This window comes from Amblyraja radiata, chromosome 34 (genome assembly GCF_010909765.2).
Source record: "Amblyraja radiata isolate CabotCenter1 chromosome 34, sAmbRad1.1.pri, whole genome shotgun sequence".
NCBI classification, from domain to species: Eukaryota; Metazoa; Chordata; class Chondrichthyes; order Rajiformes; family Rajidae; genus Amblyraja; species Amblyraja radiata.
The window spans coordinates 9,052,019-9,075,860 of record NC_045989.1 but is presented as its reverse complement, the minus strand read 5'-3'; the positions used below and the strand labels follow the sequence as shown (position 1 = coordinate 9,075,860).

The window sequence follows — 23,842 nt, the reverse complement described above, 5'->3', positions numbered from 1 at the left end:
TCTATCTTTGGCAAGAATTCTTGGGCTGAAGGGCCAGTATAACTTTATAACTCTATAACATGGCACCAGGGAAGCACAGAAGTCTGGGAGATACACCTGGAAGGTTCGTGATTAACATCCGAATCACACAGAGAAACCACAAAGAATATAGTGTTCCTCGACTTTGAATGTCGGTGACTTTTAGGGTGAACCTGCCAAGTGTGTGACAGGTTTTTAAACACATTTATACAAAGGTAAAGATGACTATGGGCAAAGGGTCATGTGGTTCAGCTGGAGGTGGATGAGTTTACCTCCAAACTTCAAAGCTGATCATCACAGTTGCAGATCCAGTCATGTGTGTCTTTAACACGTTTCAAATCGATGTCAGATGATGCCACGCCTGTGCAGCTGTGTGTATTGCCATGAAGAGTCAAAAAGAGAAACTCCACGAGAAAGAGACAGAATCTGTGGTAAACAAAGCAGATAGAGGATAATGTTAAATTGCAAGCAGGGTATATAAAGTGGTGGACCACAGCACAGAGAAGCCCCACCAATCTAAACACAAATTCCCTCAATCAGCTTGGAAGAGTTTGTTGGTGGTCTATACTTATAGTAGTATAGTATAGTATATCTTTATTGTCATTTTCCTGAGTACTCACATACCCAGAGGAAACAAAAAAACGTTGCTCAACCAGTGTCCATTCAGTGTGCAGTAAAAAATAAATAGAAATAAAAATACATATATCATGAACAAATTAAACACTCTACTCTCTACTAAACATCAACAGGCGTTCCGATCGGCAGCGGCACGACAGTGGCTCTGCTGCAGTGTGTCCAGGTTGGTGGTTGGTGTGCGATACTTTGGCAGGGGGCAAAGTCCGTTTATCAGTCTTATAGCCTGCGGGAAGAAGCTGAGGAGCATCCTGCTGATATTGAAGCTAATGCTCCTGTGCCTCTTCCCAGATGGCAGGATGGAGAATATGTGATGCGATGGGTGGTAGGGGTCTTTGATGATGGAGATGGCTCTGCTGATACATCTCTTCCTGTATTTGTCCAGCAGGAAAGGGAGTGGAGCACCAATAATCCTGCTGGCGGTCTTCACAATCCTGTCTAGTTGGTGCCGTTCGTACGCCTTGCAGCTCCCGAACCAGGAAGTGATGCCGTAGGTTAATGTGCTCTCGATTGTCCCCCTATAAAAAGTTCGTAGGTGTGTAGTGGGGAGACCTGCTTTCCGTAGTCTTCGGAGAGGGTGTAGTCGCTGCTGGGCTCTCTTGACCAGTGCTGTGGTGTTGGTCGTGGACGTCAGATCATCTGACAGGTGTAGTCCTAGGAACTTCACGCTGCTGACCCTTTCCACATCAGCTCCATCGATGTACAGAGGATCTTTTTTTTTTTTTTTTTTGGTCTAATTGTAGTCCTGTAGGTCTGTGTCCAAGATGGCTGCCGTGAAGAGAGAGTGGACGCTGGCGCGCTTTGGCTGCCGCTGCTCTCTCTTCACACTGTGTTTTTGATTTTCTGTTTTTGGATTGAATTCTGTTTTTAATTTATGTCTCTGTGATGTCTTTTTTACCTGTTCTATTCCGATTATATGTTTTTATTCTCATTACTATGTAAGGTGTATTTGAGATGTCTGAAAGGCGCTCATTAAATAAAATTTATTATTATTATTATTATGGTGTTGTATTGTATTGTATTGTATTCAAATTTATTGTCATTGTCTCAGTTAGAGACAACGAATGTTTGTTTTCCTGCCCTCCTGAAGTCAACCACCATCTCCTTAGTTTTTCCCACGTTGAGAATGAGGTTGTGGGATTTGCACCATCCTGTGAGCAGCTCCACCTCCATCCTGTACGCCGACTCATCATTGTCACTGATGAGACCCACCACTGTTGTGTCATCAGCGAACTTGTTGATGAAGTTGTTGTTGAGTCTAGCAGTACAGTCGTGTGTAAGCAGACTAAACAGCAGGGGGCTTAGGACACAGCCTTGGGGTGAGCCAGTGCTCACGGCTATGGTTTTTGATGTCCTACTGCCCACCCTGACTGTCTGCTGCCGTTGCGATAGAAAGTTCAGGACCCAGTTACATGTGCCAGCATCAACCCCCAATAGCTCCAACTTCTTCACCAGCTGCTGCGGAATGATTGTGTTAAAAGCAGAGCTGAAGTCTATGAAGAGGATCCTGGCATAAGTATTTTTCCGATCAAGGTGTGACAGTACGAGGTTCAGTGTTGTTGAGACTGCGTCCTCTGTGGATCGGTTGGTTCTGTAGGCGAACTGCAGTGGGTCTAGGTCGGCAGGTAGACTATTTTTGATATGCTGCATAACCAGTCGCTCAAAACACTTCATTACTATGGGTGTTAGCGCCACTGGTCGAAAGTCATTATGGCAGGCTGGGTTTGGTTTCTTCGGGACGGGGACGATGGTGGCACTCTTAAGACAGTTGGGCACTACTGCCTGGCTGAGTGAGATGTTAAAAATGTCTGTGAAGACATCTTTCAGTTGCTCGGCGCAGTCTCTTAAAACGCATCCAGGAATGTTGTCCGGCCCTGCAGCTTTGCGTGGATTGATGCTGGCAAAGGCCTTTTTAACTCCGGCTGCGGACAGCCTGAGCGACTGGTCACTGGGAGATGGCAGTAGTGCACGTGTCTGGGTGCTGTTTTTAACCTCAAACCGTGCGTAGAACTCGTTCAGTTCATCTGGTAGAGAGGGGTCGTTTTGGCATATCCGCAGCAGGGGGGGGGGGGGGGGGGGGGGGGGGGGGGCTTGTAGTCAGTGATGGTATGAAATCCCTGCCACAAGCGATGTGCGTCTTTGTCATTTGCGAAGTGGCTATTAAGTTTTTGTCCATACAGCCTCTTTGCTTCCCTGATCCCCGGGATAGGTTACTCCTTGCCAGTTTGTATGCTGCGTTGTATACTTCACAAGGTGGGCAAGAAAAATCTAATGGGCCTGTCCCTCTTATGCAATTTTTTCGGCGACTTGCCGGCACCCGTCATAGGTCGTTGCAGGCCGCCGAATATTTTCAACATGTTGAAAATCCAGCGGCGACCAGAACAAGGTACGACTCTTTGGGCGACTACCCACGACCATACAGGCTTCACCCCGCGACATGTTGCCTGTATGGTCGTGAGTAGTCTCCTCAGTTGCCCAAAGAGTCGTAGCGTCTTTCTGGTTGCCGCTGAATTCTCAACATGTTGAACATTTTCGGCGACCCGCAACGACCCATGACGGGTGCCGGCAGTCGCCGAAAAAGTGGGACAGGCCAATAACAGTTAAAAGAAAGCAGAGTATTCCAGTTCCGCCCTTCCCCTCAAACTCCGCCAATGTTTGTGCATCTGGCACTCGGGTGTAGAACAGCCGCCGCCTGCAGCTTCCTTCCACGCATTGCATTAAACCAGCTCCCGTGGTTTTGTAAGTTCATTCCAAGCTAATGGGCAATCATGAAATTCACTTCAAACGGAAGATCCTGAAAATCCTGGAGCAGGAGTAATATCCAACAGGGCAATTAGTGAGGACCAATGGTTCTCAGCTTCTGCTTCCACACTTTTTACGCCACAACCCCTCTTCCCATCCATGTGTCATGGATGTAAAATATTTTAACTTGCGATATTTCAAGAGATTTGGACAGGTACATGGATAGGAAAGGTTTGGAGCGATCTGGATCAAACGTGGGCAGGTGGGACTAGTGTAGATGGGGTATCTATTGGTCAGCATGGGCAAGTTGGACCGAAGGGCCTGTTTCCACGAATTATTACTTTATGATGGCAGAAAATTGAACACATACACTGATGCAGTTTTTCCTCATCTCAGTTCCAAATGGCCTACCCCTTATTCTTAAACTGTGACCCCTGGTTCTGGACTCCCCCAACATCAGGAACATTTTTCCTGCTTCTAACCTGTCCAATCCTTTAAGAATTTTATATGTTTCTATAAGATCCTCTCTCCTCCTTTCATCATATGTCAGCCCCGCCATCCTGGGAATTAACCTGGTGAACCTACGCTGCACTCCCTCTAAAGCAAGAATGTCCTTCTTCAAAGTAGGAGACCAAAATTGCACACAATACTCCAGGTGCGGTCTCACCAGGGCCCTGTACAACTGCAGTAGGACGTCCTTGATCCTAAACTCAAATCCTCTTGCAATGAAAGCCAACATGCCATTAGATATCTTCACTGCCTGCTGTACCTGCATGCTTACTTTCAGTGACTGATGTACAAGCACACCCAGGTCTCATTGCACCTCCCCTTTTCCTAAACTGACACCATTCAGATAATAATCTGCCATCCTGTTCTTGCCACCAAAGTGGATAATTTCAGATTTATCCAAATTATACAGCATCTGCCATGCATCTGCCCACTCACCCAACCTATCCAAGTCATCCTGCAGCCTCATAGCATCCTCATCGCAGCTCACACTGCCATCCAAGCTTTGTGTCATCCGCAAACTTGGAGGTGTCACATTTAATTCCCTCATCTAAATCGTTAATATATATTGTAAATAACTGGGGTCCCAGCACCGAGCCTTGCAGTACCCTACTTGTCACTGCCTGCCTGCCATTCTGAAAAGGACCCGTTAATTCCTACTCTTTGCTTCCTGTCTGCCAACCAGTTCTCTATCCATGTCAATACCCCCAATACCATGTGCTCTAATTTTGCACGCTAATCTCTTGTGTGGGACCTTGTCAAAGGCTTTTTTAAAGTCCAGATACACCACATCCACTGGCTCTCCCTTATGCCCCTGTCCCACTTAGGAAACCTGAACGGAAACCTCTGGAGACTTTGCGCCCCACCCAAGGTTTCCGTGTGGTTCCCGGAGGTTCCCGGAGATTTTTGTCAGTCTCCCTACCTGCTTCCACTACTTGCAACCTCCGGCAACCACCTGCAACCTCCGGGAACCGCACGGAAACCTTGGGTGGGGCGCAAAGTCTCTAGAGGTTTCCGTTCAGGTTTCCTAAGTGGGACAGGGGCATTATCCATTCTACTTGTTACATCCTCAAAAAATTCCAGAAGATTAGTCAAGCATGATTTCCCCTTCATAAGTCCATGCTGAATTTGACGGATCCTGTCATTGCTTTCCAAATGCACTGCTATAACATCTTTAACAATCGATTCCAGCGTTTTCCCCACTACCCATGTAAGGCTAACTGGTCTATAATTCCCCGTTTTCTCTCTCCCTCCTTTCTTAAAAAGTGGGGTTACATTGGCTACCCTCCAGTCCACAGGAACTGATCCAGAGTCGAAAGAACATTGGAAAATGATCACAAATGCATCCACGATTTCTAGGGCTGGTTTACACCGAAGGTAGACACAAAATGCTGGAGTAATAGCGGGCCAGGCAGCATCTCTGGAGAAGGAATAGGCGACGTTTCGGGTCAAGACCCTTCTTGAGACTGAGAGTCAGGGGATAGGGAAACTAGAGATATGAAAAAGTACAGAACTAATCACAGCAGGCACCGATGACTCAAGATAGGTGGAGCCCACAATGGTCCATTGTTGGATGTGGAAGAGGCGATAACAAAGGGACATAAACAGTGATGTGTGGGAAGGAACTGCAGATGCTGGTTAAAACCGAAGATAGGCACAAAATGTTGGAGCAACTCACCGGGACGGGCAACATCTCTGGCAGAAGAAGGGTCTCGACCTGAAACGTCACCTCTTCCTTCTCTCCAGAGATGCTGCCTGTCCCCCAGATTGTTGTGTCTGTCTGCAGATACAAACAGTGAAACCAGCAAGGGTGGGGGAGGGATAATGTTCTGGCTAGTCAGAGAGAAAAAGCTTCAGCTAGGAACGGAGACAATACATCAGAAAGTGAAGGCTGAATGTAAACGTGACAGCGCTGTCGACTTTACGCTGCAGAATGGCCAGTGTGTTAACACGCCTCTTCCATCCTCTCTCTCTAACCTCCCCTCTCTGTCTCTCCCTCTCCTCCTCTCTCCCTCCATGACACCTCTCCTGTACCGGAGGGCTCAGGATTCGCTGCCACGTCAGGTTTGGGTTGATCATTGAGGGAAGGCGGAGCTGGAACAGACCTGGAGGGCGACGAGATGATTTCAATCTGTGAACGGGAGCCCGGCGCTGCCTGAAGTTTCTCCCAGTCAGTTTCATCCAGGCTGCTCCTCACGCTCCACCTGCAATGATCACGCCCGTCTATCTCCTGCTGTTGCTGTCCTCGGCTTCTGCCGCTTTCACTCGATTCATCTTCGAACTGGCCGACCAAGATGTCCAATGTTTCTTCGAGCAGGTCGAGAACGGCACCGAGTTCACCTTCTTTTTCCAGGTAAGGTCCCGAAGAGGCGACACAAGGGAACTGCAGATGCTGGAATCTTGAGCGAAACACAAAGTGCCGGAGGAACTCAGCGGGCCAGGCAGCATCTGTGGGGGGCATCTGCCGTCTACTCCACAGACGTTGCCTGACCCGGGAGCTTTGAGCTTTGCTCAAGATTCCAACGAGGATGGTTCCCATGTTTGGGTTGCCTGTTACAGACATACAAGGAAGAGAGAAGGATATAAAGGAACTGCAGATGCTGGTTTACACCGAGGATAGACACAAAATGCTGGAGAGGAACTTCAGAGGAACTAGTAACTAGACATCTGGGTCTGTGTTCCTTGAAGTTTAGAACGAGGGGTGACCTTATTCAAGCATATGGCGCACTGAGAGGGGTAGATAGATGTTTCGCAGACAAAGGGGACATGATCACAAGGTGTAGAGTCCATCATTTAAAACTAAGTTGCATGGGAAACATCTTCTCACAGAGACCAGCGAATCTCTGGAATAATACTGTTGTTATTTGGTGATTGCTAGATTGATGTTGGCAAGCTGCGGGGCATTTTTAATCTTTGTAGTAAGATAGCGGAGTCAGGGGATATGGAGAGAAGGCAGGAACGGGGCACTGATTGTGGATGATCAGCCATGATCACATTGAATGGCGATGCTGGCTCGAAGGGCCGAATGGCCTACTCCTGCACCTATTGTCTATTGTCTATTGTAACTGTGATTATGTGATAATATTTCCTTGCTAAAGTTAAAAAAGTCCATCTGTGGGACATGAATGCTCCAGTTATGGACACCCCTACATATGACAAACTCCCGTAATATTATGAACTAAATTAAGTCTAATGTACGTACATATGTTTGTTACTACAACTGGCAGAACTAATGTCCATTCTCCATCCACTTTCAGTAATTGCTCCTTCAAATCTATTATGTATGATTTTGATGCCATTCATTACAATATTGATGGGGATGGGGGGGGGGGGGGGGGGGGACCGCAAAGTGCTGGAGTAACTCAGAGGGTCAAGCAGCATCTGTAAGGACATGGATAGTCGATGTTGCGGGTTGGGGCTGTTCTTCAGACTGAAGAAGGGTTGGGACTTGAAACATCACCTATCCATGTCCTCTGCAGATGCTGCCTGATCTTTGTGGGAGGTTTTTTGTAAACCAGCATCTGCAGTTCCTTGTGTCTCCACAATAACGAGGTGTGTTTACCATATGGAATGGTTTTCCAATTTACAGACATGATCAACTTTTGGACATCAGTAAAAATAGAAGCCATTTATTGCCCAGGGATGGTGATGCTGATGGAGGCAGCTTACTGTTCTCATGCAGTTCTTAAATATAAATTATATCCTTAAATGTATAATTAATCACTGCTGGCATTAAAGAAAAGGAAGTCTTTTTCAGAATGTGTATGCTGTAGAATCAACTCCAAGCTCCTCTTATACGTATACAAAGCCCTTAATGTGGGTTGCCCCCCCCCCCCCCCCCACCCCACCCCCCCCCCCCCATATCAAAAATCTTCTAACCCACCATTCTACCTCCAGGTCCCTCAGGTCGGCTGACTTGGGGCTACTGACTATCCCGCGGTCTCGGTTTAAGCTCAGGGGTGACCACGCTTTTGCGGTTGCAGCACCTAAACTGTGGAACAGCATCCCTCTCCTCATCAGAACTGCCCCTACCATCGACTCCTTTAAGTCACGACTCAAAACCTATTTCTACTCCTTAGCGTTTTTGAGCCCCTCTGAGGGGGCGCAGTAAACAGTTTATGTATGTATTGTTAGGTCTGTCTACCATTGTATGTATCAAATTAGTACCTGCACTGATGTGAAGCACTTTGGTCAACGTGAGTTGTTATTAAACGTGCTATACAAATAAATGTATTATTTATTATTATTATCAGTTGTCTTGCATTGGTCCACTGTACAGTAAAACTCCAATAGTCTGCTGGACAATAGTTTGTAAACCCTGTCGATTTGGCAAGTGGCTGTCCTGGTGCTGACCACTTTCTCTTCAATACCATTGACCCCAGTTCTCGTGCACTCTTTATCACACCAGGGCCTTTGCTCCTACGCTCCATTGAAATGCAGATGCAGGTGGTTCCGGCTTTGCATTGAAGCCGCCGTTCTCTGGTCATATTGTGGAACCAGCACCGTGAAGATAACGGAGACACAATAAACCAATGATGCTCGTTTACAAAAAAGGAGCAGAGTGCTGGAGTGACAGCTGGTTCGGCATCATCTCTGGAGAATATGGATACTTAAGGGTCCCGACCCCTAAGGTCACCTTTCCATGTTCTCCAGAGATGTTGCCTCGCCCGCTGATTTACTCCAGCTTTTGGTGCCTTCTTTGGCAAAGATAACTGCAGTTTTGGCAAGTTTTATATAGACCTTCTGGTTTGACAGATTCTTCAGTCAGAGTATTGAGTATAGAAGTTGGGAGGTCATGTTGCAGGTGTATAAGATGTTGGTGAGCCCACATTTATTGTGTTCAGTTCTGGGCACCATGTTATAGGAAAGATATTGTCAAGCTTGAAAGGGTTCAGAGAAGATTTTGCCAGGACTAGAGGGTCTGAGCCATAGGGAGAGGTTGAGTAGGCTGGGTCTCTATTCCATGGAGCACAGGAGGATGAGGGGTGATCTTATAGAGGTGTATCAAATCATGACAGGAATGAATCGGGTAGATGCACAGAATCTCTTGCCCAGAGTAGGGGAATCGAGTACCAGAGGACATAGGTTGGAGGTGAAGGGGAAAAGATTTAATAGGAATCTGAAGGGTAACTATGGAACAAGCTGCCATGGGAGGTAGTTGAGACTGGGACTATCCCAGGTACATGGATAGGACAAGTTTGAAGGAATATGGACCAAACACAGGCAGGTGGGACTAGTGCAGCTGGGACATGTTGGCCGGTGTGGGCAAGTTGGGCTGAAGGGCCTGTTTCCACTCTGTATCACTCTATGACCTAAATCTGATGGATTTGTAAAAGGAAGATTCTGTGTGACCATCTTAAATCTTCAGTGAAGTAACAGGGCGTGTTGGTAAGAGTAATCCAGTTGATGTGTGTACTTGGACTTCAAAAGCAAACATCACTTGCCTGACTTGTTAGCAAAACTGATGTCAAAGAGAGATACAGCACAGAAACAGACTCTTCAGCCCACCAAGGCTTCATCAACCATCAATCAGATGCACTGCCCCAGCATTCATCCCATGGGATTAATGTGGGATCTTTGTGCGTCATAGCACCAGAGATCCGAGTTCGACCCTGACTCCGGGCGCTGTCTGCAGTTTGTATGTTCACCCTGTGACCACGCGGGTTTTCTCCAGGTGCTCCTGTTTCCTCTCACACTCCAAAGACGTGAGGGTTTGTAGATTCATTGGCTTAGGTAAAATTGTAAATTGTCCCTAGTGTGTAGGATAGTGCTAATGTACGGGGTGATCGCTGGTTGGCTGAAGGGCCTGTTTCCATGCTGAAGTCTAAAGTCCATGTGCCTCACCGCGCCGGAGACCCAGGGTTGATCCTGACTACAGATGCTATCAGTACGGAGTTTGTACATTCTGTGTTCACATGGGTATTCTCCAGAAGCTCCAATTTCCTCCCACTTTCCAAAGACATGCAGGTTTGTATGTTAGCTTGTCCCTAGTGTGTAGGATGCAAAAGAGAATGAAGATAGACTTGTGGCTGGTGGTCAGCGTGGACTCGGTGGGACGAAGATCCTGTTTCCATGCTGTGCCTCTAAAAGCTAAAACAATGTAAATAGGTAATTGATGGTCAGTGAGATTAAAGTGTGTCGTTTAGATTAAAGATACATTGGCAACAGGACTGGCCAAGAGAAACTTCAGTATGCTACTGGATCAACACAAACGGAATGCTGGACATTTTCTGTGGAAATGCTTCCTCTGTTCCTGTCTCTACACAAGCTGTCTAATTCCAAGAGCTTTCAATATTTTCTGTTTTATTTTACATTTCCAATGTCAGCAGTATTTTTTTTGTCTCAAGTTGTTGTTCGTAGTTGCTTATCAGATTCTGGGAACACAAACAATAGTGTGCCTTTGTGGTTGGCATTAAGACAGCACATTTGATGTATAGTGGTGACCAAAGTTTCCAAGCAACGTGAATCTTGAAAGTGAGCTCCAATGGAGGGGGATGGTAAAAGACTTCAGAAGGCGGGTTGGTAAAATGTGCACAGTTGAAATGTGAAATTTAACACAGAAAAACCAATGCATTTGGGAAAATTGGAAAGAGGTAACATAACCTAAAACGCACTGTTTTAAAAAGGATCGAGAAACAGTGAATTCCAGCAATCAAATGCAGAAATCTTTGATATACTAGTTGATAAAAGCACACTGTATCTCAATCTTTCCAGATACAGGGCTCGAGTATGAGGGTTAATTAATTACAAATGACTGGTTCGCATAGTCTACGGTCATCCAGCTCACCGTTTGACCTGTTTTTACAAAATGTTAAATGGCCAGCTCGACATAGATTACAAAACCTATACCAAACCCAAACCAATTAGGAGCAGACGAGGGCATTCGATCCAATTTAAGATACCAGCTACCAAGACAGACGTGTACAACAATTCATTCTTCCCCCACACAATTAAAGCATGGAATAGTCTTCACCCTACCATAGTTACCCAACCAGATGCAACTAAGTTTAAGGTATTTTTAGCTGAAGTCCTCCCTCCACCAGTTTAAATTCCATTTGGAATATTTTGGAGGACCAGGAAACCAAGAAACATGAAACCAAGAATCTACCTAAATCCAGGGACCAATCCATTTTGAAGAACGGCAAGGTTATGAGATGGTATGAGTTACATGGAGAGACTAGGAGACGTGGGACTGCTCTCCTTTGAACCGTGAAGCTAAAGGTAGATTTATTGATAGAGTTCAAAAGCATGAAATGTTTTCATCAGATAAAACTCAACATAAATCCAATCAAGCCAAACTCAAGTACAATAAAGAGGTAGAGCGAGAATGGGTCAGTCTTGGTCAGAAACATCAGAAAACTCTGATTTAAAACAATTATCAAATAAATCAGGAGAAGGGTAGGGTTTAAAAAAAAATTTGTGATCCCTGGGAATGTTGGAAGCGTATTTAGTTTAACATTGAAAAGGATAACGTCGTGGTTAGTTACTGACCAGCTGGACGCCAGCCTTTTGCGTCTATCTTCGTTTTAACCCAGCATCTGCAGTTCCTTCCTACACAAAACCAATCAGACATGGGTTTGAATCCCATCAGAGCAGCTGAGAGTTGCTGAACTTAAAATCAAATAATTAATTACATTTGAAACTATCCATATTCTTATAACATAAAAACAGACTGTTCGGCCCATTGAGGCTAGGCTAGTCCTCAGAGCATTGTCATCAGTCCCATTTCCCCCACTTATTTTCCATGCAAGTTATTCTCTCTCACGCAACTCCATTAATAGATTTCCCCCATCCTAATGCAGCCTGCAGCCAATGCACTGGGGGATAATTTACAATGGCCAACATCCAACATGCCTTTGTGATATGGGGGCAGGGAGGGGGGACAGGACCGGATCACCCGGGAAACCCATGTGGTCTCAGGAAGGACATGCAAGCTCCACACAGGCAGCACCAGAGGCCAGCATTGAACCTGGATCGCTGGAGCTACATGGTGACAGCACTATCTGGAATGGCGTTGTGTCACCGCAGTAAAGACAAAAAATTCCTTTCCTTCAGGAAGTATGGCAACCTGACTCAGTCAGGCCTGTACATCATTAATGCATAACTCCCTCAGCAGGTCAGGTGGAGTTGGGGAGAGATACTAAACGCTGGCATTACCAGTGACGTCGCATCCCATGAATGGTTAAGAAGTTGTTGCAAAGGAAGCAGGAAAAGCAATGTGCAAAGGGCCATGGGTCTAATGGGATATCATTTGGCACTTATCTAATATGTGAATGTTCGTAATTTTTCGATTCATAGAGTAATACAAAAACAAGCCCTTCTGCCCAACTTGCCCACGCCGACCAACATGTCCCATCTACTCTAGTCCCATTTAGTCAATGAGAGTTGTTTTTAAATGTGCTATAGAAATAAAATTGACTTGACTTGACTTGACCTGCCTGCGTTTGGCCCAAATCCCTCGAAACCTATCCTATCTAATTTTAGTCTTGGGGGCACCGTCCTGTGTGGTATGGCTGCCCAGCCTGCAGCTGTCTGTTTTTCATCTTTTTTCTTATTTTTAGTTAGTTGAGTGTTTTGTTTTTAGGAGTTCTAGCCTTTTTATGTGGGGGGTGGGGGGGGGGGAGGGGGAAACTGCTTTCTAGGGTCTCCTACCTGGTCGGAGAGGCAGCTTTTCTCCGGGCTGCAGTTTCGACCCGTCCTCGCGGCCTACCAGCGGGCCTGGAGCGGCGTTTCTTGTCGGGGACCGCCCAGTACCTCGGCTTCGGCGGCGGCACAACGCTGGAACGCTATCGCGGAGCGGAGCGGGCGATGCCTTGCCCGGGTCGCCGCGCTGGAGCTCCGGTGAGCTGAAGACCGCCGAGAAAAACATCGCGGAGCTGCGGGACTGTGGAGCGGCCAGCTGCGGGCGGCGACGCTGAACTTAAACATCACGGAGCCTGGGATCTCTCACCGAGATCGCCAGTAGTGGAGCTCCATCCGGCGCGGCCTTGTTGGCTTCGGAAGCCGCGGCCTCCAGTACGGAAGCGGCTGTTCCAGGTGTCCCATGCCGCTGTGAGGATTCTCCCGACGCCAGAGCTCCATCACCCGGCGAGAACGGCCTGGAACATCGGGCCTCCGTAGAGGCGACTGCGGAGGCCTCAATAGGCCCGACTATGGGTGAACTGGGGATGGGGACTGGACATTGTGCCTTCCCTCATGGTGGGAACCATTGTGCGGGGATGATTTTATGTTTATTGTTAAATCTCTTTAATGTTATGTCTAATCTTTATCTGTGCTGCATGGCAAGACAAATTTCACTTCACCATTGGGTGTATGTGACAATAAATGTCCTTTGTCCTTTGTCCTTTGTCTATGTACCTAAATGTTTCTTGAACATTGTGATCGTACCTGCCTCAAATACCTGCTCTGGCAGATCATTCCATACAACCACCACCCTTTGTGTAAAAACTTTACCCCTCAGGTTCCTGTTAAACCTCATCAACCGCTCCCTACAGCTCAGGCCCTCAAATCCAGGCAAGTTGCCAGTGGCAACATCATCATAAATCTTTATTATTATCAGTTGTCTTGCATGCCCATTCCAGCTTGACAACATCTTTCCTATAATATGGTGCCCAAGACTGAACACAACACTCTAAATGTGGCCTGACCAACGCTTTATATAACTGCAACATTACCTCCCAACTTCTATATTCAATATTCCAACTGATGAAGGCCAATGTGCAAAAAGCCTTTTGGACTACCTGCGACCCCACTTTAAAGGATTCAGGTCCCAATGAACTATTGTGACTCTTGCTGAATCATCGTTAAGTTGTCTAATGGGTACAAATCTTTCGTACATGGGTGCAAAGCTCTTATGTTTTTATTAAGTTCATTCTGTTGGCTTCATCGACTGTGTCAGCATGTGTTGGCCCATCCCACATTGGCCTTGTGGAGGTGGAGGAGAGCCACCTTCTTGAAACGCTGCCAACTGTCTAATTAGGTATTTCCAGTGTAGAGTAGTTATGTTTTAGTCAACTGATATTAAATAAATACAACGTTGGACTAATTGGTTGTAAACTTCATGTATTTAATGGCTGTGAATCACTAGAGTGTGCGTTTTCTTTAAGTTAAAAAAAATCTAGCTTGGAGACAGGCCCTTCAGCCCACCAAGTCCATGCCAGCCATGCCTCGCCTGTTCACATGAACTTTATATTGTACCACTTTCCCTTTGCACAATAGCGGCAATTTACATGGTACAGCCCATGACCTCTGCTGTTTTTCAGGGAGGGAATTCCAATTTCCTGTACCCAATATCAAAATGATCGCTTCTGCAGTAAGGTGGCACAACAGTAGAGTTGCTGCCTTACAGAGCCAGAGACCCGGGTTCGATCCTGAATACGGGTGCTGTCTGTGCGGAGTTTGTACGATCGCACCGTGACCTGCGTGGGTTTTCTCCGGGATCTCCAGCTTCCTCCCACACTCCAAAGGCGTACAGGTTGGTAGGCCAATTGGCTTCAGTACAATTGTAAATTGTCCCTAGTGTGTGTTGGATAGTGTTAGTGTGTGGGGATCACTGGTTGGCACGGTCTCGATGGGCTGAAGGGCCTGTTTCCAAGTTGTATCCCTAGACTAAACTGGATCTCTAAGCTGATCATAGGTGGATGTGTTGATAAAACGTAAACCTCTTTATATCCACAGGTGATTGCAGGGGGTCACTATGACGTGGATAGCTTCATTGAAGACCCCACTGGGAACATCACCTACAGAAAGCACAAGATAAGCCATGAATCTTACAATGCCAAAGCTATGATGTCTGGGGTCTACAAGTTCTGCTTTGGCAACAGATTCTCCACCTTCACCCACAAGAAGATCTACTTCCAACTGAAGATTGGCGATTTTATTCCAGCTGTCCCCAATAACTCCACCACTGCTGCTGCTCTTACCCAGGTTAGTTGACTATGACAGGGCTTGTGAAAGTCAGGCTGTTTCACCTTCACCCAAGAGGCCAGCACTGGTTTATTTTCCGATGGTATGGCATGGCAGCGCCTCTAAATTGTTAAACATCATTATTTAATTTTACCTTACATTAAAGATACATACTAATACCTTTTTGTTTGCACAGGAAGTACTGATGGCTAGACTAGTCAGTTTTTACATAGGTATTATCAGGCAACTGAACCGTCCTCTCACCAACTAGAGAACGGTTCTGACCTACCATCTACTTCATTGGAGACCTTTGAACTGTCTTTAATTGGACCTCACTGAACTTTATCTTGCACTAAGCATTATTTATACTCTTTATCCTGCATCTGTACTCTGTGGACGGCTTGATTGACACTTGCCCAACTGATCAAGATCCTGTTGTAATTTTTGATAGCCATCTTTGCTCTCTACAAGTTAGTGTTCTATAATGCGTGTCTTTAACACTGAGATGACAAAACGCTGTGGTGAATCTGAGAGTCCTAGTAAATGGAACACAAGAAGTTAACAAGTCTGGAAAGATGATGGAATATTGGCTGTCTTGCAAGGGGTGTGGGGGATAAAATGAGGAACATTTTGATACAACTTTACTGGTGTGATGCCAGATGAACGACCGTGTGCAGTTTTAGTCTCCATGTTTAAGGAAGAATGCGCTTGAATTGGGGGTTGAGCAGAGAAGGTTCTCTAGATTGATGTTTAAGGAAATGTTGAGCCTCTCCTCATTCGACTTTAGAAGATCTTATTGAAACCTAACAGATTCTGAGGGGGATTGATGCTCTACCAGCTGGGCCACTGTGCCATCCTGTGCTCTTGCTCTTACTTAACCCATCTCCAACTCTAAACCAGCGATATGGAGAAGATGTTTGCCCTCCGAGGAGGCATCCACAAATCGGGGCACAGTTTCAGAATAATAAACATGGATTGTTTTCTCAGCAATGCCGACGGCTGAGATGAGACCTGACAGAAGTATACACAATTATACTATACTGTGGCCGGTCCAGTTTTAGTTAAATCTCCCGAGAGATATCAAGATGGTGGACAGACAGAAACCTTTTCCCATGGAAGAAATGTCAAAGACTGGACTTTAAAATGAGAGGGGCAAAATTTAAAGGAGATGTGTGCGGCAGGTTTTTTTTTACACAGTGGTTGGTGGGTGCCCTGCCATGGATGGTGGTGGGGTGGAAATATGACAGGGGCATTTAAACAGCTTCGAAGTGCAGGGAATAGAGGGATATGGATCATGTACAGGCAGATGAGATCAGTGTATCTGGGCATCATGGTCAACACTGTATTGTAGGCCGAAGGCCATGAACCTGCTCTCTGTGTTTTATGATCTAATAAAGGGGTTGCCATTGTAAGATTGAGGTGAGGGGGATTTTTATCGGCCATGGACCTTTGGAATTCTCTACCACAGAATGTTAGGAAGAAGTTTTGTTGATTATATATTAAGCAGAGACTGACTGATGTTGAAAGTACAATGGAGTCAAGGAGTACGGGGAGAGTGTGTGGAAGTAGAGTTGAAGTTAAGGCTGGATCAGCCAGGATTTTATTGAATAATAGAATGTATTTAAAGAGCTAACTGGTCTGCCAAGACTGCGGTACATGTGTAGGCTCTTGGTCCCACTATGTCTGTGTTGAACATGATGCTAAATTAAACCAATCAATTTTTTTTGCACATGATCCATATCCCTCTATTCCCTGCATATCTATCTGCCTATCTAAAAGCCTCGAAACACCAATTTAAAATCTTGCCTGTGGCTAAAGAAAATGGAAAGATTTTTGTCAAGACCCCAACAATCTCCTCTCTTGTCTCTTTCAAAAAGCTGGGATAGACCCTTTTTAGATTCTGGAGACTTGTTCACTTTAATGCTCTTCAAGAGATCCAACACCACCTCCATATATCTCAATATCCCCTAGTAGACCCCATGTTGATCTCACTATCCACATGTCTTCCTCTATGACAAATACTGATGAAAAGTACTCATTTAGCATCTTGCTTACATCCTTTGAATCTAAGCATAAATTTCCTCCTTTATCCTAGACTTGTCCATGAAACCTGCCCCGCTAAGTCACTCCAGCACTTTGTGTTTTTTTGTCCTACCCTCTCCCCAATAACTCTCTTCTTTTTAATGTATGTATAATATGTCTTGAGATTCTATCTGATCCTTCTTGCGAAGGATTTTTGATGGCACCTCCGACCCACATAACTCCCTGCTTGAGCACTTACCACCTGGTTGCTTTCAATTCATCAATTCCATTGATTTCATCTTCCTAACGTATGCTTCATTTTACTATTTGACCACATTTAAAACCTCTTTCGACATCCAAGTTTCTCCCTTACATTACCATCCTTGTCTCTCCTCCTTACCTCCTTACTGGAGCATACCAGCCCTGAAATCTGAACATCCAATCTCCAATTGAGTCCAACATATCAGATGTGGACTTGCTAAATAACACTTACTACCGATTTACACTCCCTACCTCCCGCTTAATAACACTTGCCCTTCTACACTTTGGTACTTTCCCCCAAAGTCCAAACGTATCCTTATTCATGATTATCTTAAAACATTAAGGAGTTGTTTTATTAAATTTTAAAACGCAGCCAAAAATGTGTAGACCGTGCATTTGTGGTTGCGCAAAAGAATTTCACTGTGCTGTCCATACGAGATGATAAAGAACCATTGAACCATAGCATCACTGTTCTCAGAACAAGAAGGCTCTGCAGAGAGTAGTGCGTTCGGACGAACCCACTATGGGAACTACATTCGCCCCCCTGCAGGATCTATACATCAGAAGTTGCAAATCCAGAGGCAACAATATCATGGGGGACCCCTTCCACCCCAGCAACGGACTGTTCCAGCTGCTACGGTCAGGCAAACGCCTCCGTTGCCATGCTGTTAAAACAGAGAGGATGAGCAGGAGTTTCTTCCCAGAGGCCATTAGGACTGTAAACTCTTACCTCACCAGGGATTAACTTACTGTACCAATTTACTGTTGTGTGGTGTATTTTTAAAATTCCTGTTTCTTCTGTATTTCTCCCACAAATATGTAATTACTGATTCTGTTCCATTCTGTTTTGTAGTTTTTTTGCACAATCCGCAAGCATTGCCACTTTTCATTTCACTGCACATCTCATATGTGTACGTGACGAATCAACTTGACTTGACTTGACTCAAAACGCTCCCGCATTGAAACCAGTCACCTGGCCAGACTCATTCTGGTTTTTTTAGGTTTACGTTTTTTTCAACTTTGGAGATACAGCATGGAGATACATACAGACCCTTCGCCCCACCAAGCCCATTCCGATCTCTGATCACCTGTTCTCACAAGTTCTATGTTATCTCACTTTCTCATCCACCCACCACACACTGTGGGCAATTTTACAGAAGGCAATTAACCTCCAAACCCACATATCTTTAGAAAGTGAAAGAAAACTGCAGCACTTGGAGGAACCCCACGGGGTCACAGGGAGAACATGTAAACTCCATAGAGACAGCATCCGAGGTTAGAATCGAACCCGGGTGTCTGGTGCTGAGGCAGCAGCTCTACCAGCTGCCCCACTGTGCAGCTCTAGTCTCCACTAATTTTCCAATACAAAGTCTAGCCTGGCCCCTTATATAGTTAGACTATCCATATGGGTTTAGGTTTCATTTCATTATTGTCACATTTATCAAGGTACAGAAGAAAACTTTGTTTTGCATGCTATTCAAACAGATCATATACACAGTACATCCGTAGATGCAATCAGTTCAAACTCAAGTACAATAGATAAAGCAAAGGGGATGATCCAAAGTGCAGAATATAGTTCTCTGCATTTAAGCACAACAGTTCTGTCGACAAACTCCAACGTCCTCAGTGAGGTAGTGGTGAGTCGGACAGTACCCTAGCTTATGGAAGGACCGTATAGAAACCTGTTAACTTCTGAGAAGACCTGAATTTCAGATTTCCCTCTTGGATACAACTAACAAATTCTGCCCTGTTGGTTGGAATTTATCGGGGGGGGGGGGGGGTGATCCGGTTGGGGTGATCGCTGGTCGGCACGGACTCAGTGGGCCGAAGGGTCTGTTTCTGTACTGTATTTAAAAACTGATCATGATTTTTTTTTTTGCTTCTCCGTCAGCTGGAGTATTCCTGCATCAAGGTGCACAGTTCTCTGGTAAGGTTAGAAGACTTGCACAAAAATTACCATGTACAGTTACTGGTCGACTGGCTACACGCAGACAGTGTCAGCTCCAGTATCATGTACTGGGCAACGGCCGAGACCATCATCCTTTTCGTGGTTACGATCGGACAGGTGGTAGTCCTGAAGAAGTTCTTCACGGAGAAAAAGGCCAATGTGAATATGCCCGGCATCAGCACCTAGCACCAGACATCCACTGCCTGCAGCATCCTCACCTCTCGCCTGGGCCATGTTACAGCAAAGTGGTTATTGTGTTATGGTGTCAGGTGACAAAAGGGAGATAAACTAGGTCAAGCCAGTCCGGTTAACTAAACATTACAAAGGGAATAATATCTGTTTCTGTGTATCATTGTCAATTACTTGTAATGTCTTTTTACATCTGCAAGTCTTCTCAACAACTATCGATGACCCAAATGCTGGAGTAACTCCGCAGGTCAGGCAACATCTCTGAAGAAGATTGTTGACCTGAAAAGTCACCCATTCCTTCTCTCCAGAGATGCTGCCTGTCCCGCTGAGTTACTCCAGCATTTTGTGTCGAACTCTGGAGAACATGGATAGATGACTTTTCGGGTTGAGACCCTTCCTCAGACGGCCTGCACCATCACCAATCTGATGCTGAGATTCTGCCTGGCCTGCTGAGTTACTTTCTGTCCTCTTGTGTATTAATCAGCATCTGCAGTTCCTTGTTTCTATGTTTTTATAACTACTGTATTGCAACTGTGTAACACTCTGCAAAGCCTCTCACTGTACTAATTAATTGCTCAGATATGTTATTGTCACATATGCCAAGGTTTGTGAAAAGCTTTGTCTTGTATATGATCAAACTGATCAAATATTCCATGCAATGTGTTCAAACTCAAGTACAACAGATAGAGCAAAAGGGAAGATCCACAGTGCAGAGTTCAATGTTTCAATGATACGTTATTGTCACATGTACCTAGGTACAGTCAAAAAAAGGTTTGCATACAATTCAATAATAACCAGACACATTATACTGAAGCACAAAAGAGTAAGAAAACCAGATTACACTGAGAGTAGACAAGAGTCGCCATTGGTGGCATTTTGTATTATTAAAGCCCAAAGTTGAAAAAAATATATCAAAAATGTGAACATTTACTGGTAGTGTGTGAATATTTACTGGGGGTCTGGGGACTGTGTGGACACTTACTGGGATATTGGGAGTGTGTGATTATCTACTAATGAGCCCAGATCGTGTGCGACTATTTACTGGTAAACCCGGGGAGGTGTGAACATTGACCAGGGCTTTCCAGGGAATGTTTGTACTCACAATCGGTGTATCTTTACTTGGTGGACAATCACTGATCCACAACCCGCCCTGCAATGCTGAGCTATTATTTTACTTTGATGAACCTAAATCTCTTGGCAACTGTTTCTTCTCTGTATGGGTCACTATGAACATTTATCACAAATCAGGTTACTATCTCCAAATGTCTGTGATTTACCGGTGCTCTCTCCTAATTACTTGTAATGTATTTTTACACCTGCATGTCTTCTCCACAAATATCAAGGACCCAAACGTTGAAGTAATTCAGTAGGTCAGGCAGCATTCCTGAAGCAGATACTCGACCCGAAACGTCACCCATTTATTTTTACTGGTGCCTTCTACTAATTAGATAATAGACAATAGGTGCAGGAGTAGGCCATTCTGCCCTTTAAGCAAGCACCACCATTCACTGTGATCATGGCTGATCATCCACACTCAGTACCTCGTTCCTGCCTTTTCCCCAATCCCCTGATTGTGTACCTTCGATTTTCCAGCATCTGCAGTTCCTTCTTAAACAAATCCCCTGACTCCACTATCTTTAAGAGCTCTATCCAACTCTCTCTTGAAAGCATACAGAGAATTGGCCTCCGCTGCCTTCTGACGCAGAGAATTCCACAGATTCACAACCCTCTGTGTGAAAAAGTTCCTCCAGCAGTTTTTTTTCTCAATTTCATCAGTTGTAGAGTCATAGTCATACGGTGTGGAAACAGGCCCTTCGGCCCAACTTGCCCACACTGACCAACCAGTGTTTGACAGATCAAGGAATTAGGGCTAATAAGGGAATGGCACAGAAGAGTTGAGGCCAGTATAGATCAGTTGATCATATTGAATGGTGGGGGCGGGTTTGATGGCCTAATGCACCTATTTTCTGTTTCCTGAAAAATGATGATGGTTCTTCAGTCTATGGGTTAACTCTCTGCTGAGGTAAAATGACCCTCCTTGATACCTTTCTCCTTGACAAAGGGTTTTGACCCCAGCCCAAATATCTCCATTAATGGACTGTTGAAATACTCAGGTCAGCCAACATCTGTGGAGATCCTGTCTGACCTACTGAGTATTTGCAGCAGTTTTGCTTTTTTAAATTTCAGATTTCCAGCATCTGCAATGAGAGTAATAGAAGCATGTCCTTCGGGCCAACTCATGCTTGCCGACCAAGATGCCCCATCGGAGCTAGTCCCATTTACCCACATTTGCCCCATATCTGTCTAGATTTTTCCTGGCCAAATGCCTTTTAACAGCGAGGCTTGGGCTGAATCAGCACAACTCATTCTTGTGTTTGGTTCGTCAAGAAGGTTTGGGCTCCATCCATTTGGAAAAGGCAGCCAAGTGAGTCGGTGATGGGTCACTCATTGCACAGATCCAGGAGAGTGAGAACAGACTGTTCTGGTGAAGCACTTTGTGAACAGTGTTTAACCTGGTGTTCTCTGATGCCTGGTAGCTACAGGTGGAGGTATTCAAAGCTTCAAAGCAAGAATTGTGATGTCGCCAAGTTACAGCAAAGAGATCTGAGTTTGTCTCTATGATTGATCATGCACTCCAGCAGTGTGGTGGTACCCACAGCCATAGTGCATATCCAGTACCACCCAACAGAAGCTCCAGAGAGAACCTTTCCAGTGAAAGGAGTGTTTAGTACAGTATTGTCAGAACTGTACACGAGCATGAACTGCCTTCTGGGATGAGGTGACTTAATGGTTGCGTTAACTGGACCTTGAACCCAGACTAATGTTCCGCATGCTCAAAATACTGGGGCAATCTGAACATAGAACAGCACAGCACAAGAATAGGCCCTTCAGCCCACAATGTCTGTGCTCAACATGATGCCAAGACCTGATAGCAGTATAAGGCTGATCTCTGCCTCCAAATCCCATTTCCCTGGCATCTCCTCAGAACCCTTCACACCCATTCTAATCAAGAATTTGTCCATCTCCATATCCTTCCATTCCCTACATATCCTATCCAAAGTCATACCTGTTTCAACCACCGACTCAGGCAGCGCGTTACAGCCATTCACCTCCTACTGTGTAAAAGAAGTTGCTCTGCACATCTCTTTTAAACTCACCTTAAAGTTGTGCCCTCTAATATTTGATTTTTCCATCCAGGAAAACAGGTCATGCATGACCCAATCTATTCCTCCCATCTATTCCTCCCTTGCTAATATCTATCTCAATCCACATCTCCGAAAAATATTAACTGGTCATCATTACAATGTAAGAGTTAACATGAGAGTTGCTGAATTTCACACAAGAATAACTGCACTAAAAGTATTATGAAGAAGGGTCCTGACCTAAAATGTCACCTATCCACGTTCTCCAGAGATGCTACCTGACGCGCTGAGTTACTCCAGCACTTTGTGTCTTTTTTGCATTATAGGTATTGCTCTCAGGTTTGTGAGGCGGCACAGCAGTAGAGATGCTGCCTTATAGCGCCAGAGACCCAGGTTCGATCCTGACTACGGGTGCAGTCTGTACAGAGTTTGTACGTTCTTCCTGTAACCCCATAGGTTTTCTCCGGGTGCTCCGGATTCCTCCCACATTCCAAAGACGTGCTGGTTTATAGGTTAATTGACTTCTGTAAATTGCCCTTCACAATACACAATACAATTTATTTGTCCTTTGGACCCCGTTGAGGTCCAAACAAAATGTCGTTTCTGCAGCCATACATACAAAACGAAAAAGACCCGAAACACAACATAATTTACACATACATCCATTACAGCGCTGTGATGAAAGGCAAAAAAAAACTGATCTCTCCACTGCACTCCCCCCCCGATGTCAGAGTCAAAGCCCCCGGCGGGCGATGGTGATTGTCCCGCGGCCATTAAAGCCACGTCGGGTGATGCAAGGTCGCGCACCGGGTCTTGTTGTTGGAGCCACGGCGGGCGCTCGCAAAGTCCCGCGGCCATTCCAAGCCACGCGGGGCGATGGTAAGTGTCCCCGCTCCAGGTGCTCTTCAACCCCGCAACTCAGGCGGGAGAAGTCGCCGCTGCGGAAGCCCCGAAAAGCGGTCTCCCACCAGGGACCCGCGGGCTCCCGGTGTTGCCGTCCGCCAGACCCGCAGTTGCAGCCTCCGAAACTCCGGGGGTCGGGTGGCAGCAGCGCTCCACCACAGCTCCACCCGCTCCGGACTCGGCCAGCCCCGTGATGGTGAGTAGTCCGCAGCTCCGCAACTGCAGCCCCAGGTCGTTCCTGCTGGAGGCCGCTCCACGTTGCCCAGCCCCAACGACAACGGAGACCCGACAAACAAAAGGTCGGGTCTCCCGTGCAGGGGAAAGATTTTAAAGTTCCCCACTCCCACCCCCTCACACACATACCCTGACAAAAAAAATAAATAGAAACGAGACAAAAATAATAAAAAGACAGACGGACTGCAGAGGCCGCTGCTGACGAGAGTCGCGCCGCCCGCTGGACTTTAGGGATTTATTGCAAAAGTGGGATAACATAGAACTACTGTGATCGGGTGATCAAAGGTCGGCCTGGACTCAGTGGGCTGAAGGGCCTGTTTCTACACTATCTCTAAAA

General features: G+C 45.8%; 1 protein-coding gene across 1 annotated transcript; it reads left to right on the top strand.

Moving 5' to 3' along the window:
- The first annotated feature begins 5,830 nt into the window (after positions 1–5,830).
- Positions 5,831–20,153, top strand: LOC116991601 (transmembrane emp24 domain-containing protein 3-like). Its single transcript, XM_033050345.1, has 3 exons — positions 5,831–6,253; positions 14,578–14,826; positions 18,980–20,153. The coding sequence occupies exons 1-3, from the start codon at positions 6,110–6,112 to the stop codon at positions 19,220–19,222; spliced, it is 636 nt and encodes a 211-aa protein (XP_032906236.1). The 5' UTR covers positions 5,831–6,109; the 3' UTR covers positions 19,223–20,153.
- Positions 20,154–23,842: the final 3,689 nt, after the last annotated feature.

What these genes read in the sequence shown, in the direction of transcription:
- LOC116991601 (XM_033050345.1), top strand. Translation starts at nt 6,110, where the DNA reads ATGATCACGCCCGTCTATCTCCTGCTGTTGCTGTCCTCGGCTTCTGCC. An exon ending in AGTTCACCTTCTTTTTCCAG is followed by an intron (nt 6,254 to 14,577) that starts GTAAGGTCCCGA and finishes TTATATCCACAG; the next exon opens with GTGATTGCAGGGGGTCACTA. An exon ending in CTGCTGCTGCTCTTACCCAG is followed by an intron (nt 14,827 to 18,979) that starts GTTAGTTGACTA and finishes CTTCTCCGTCAG; the next exon opens with CTGGAGTATTCCTGCATCAA.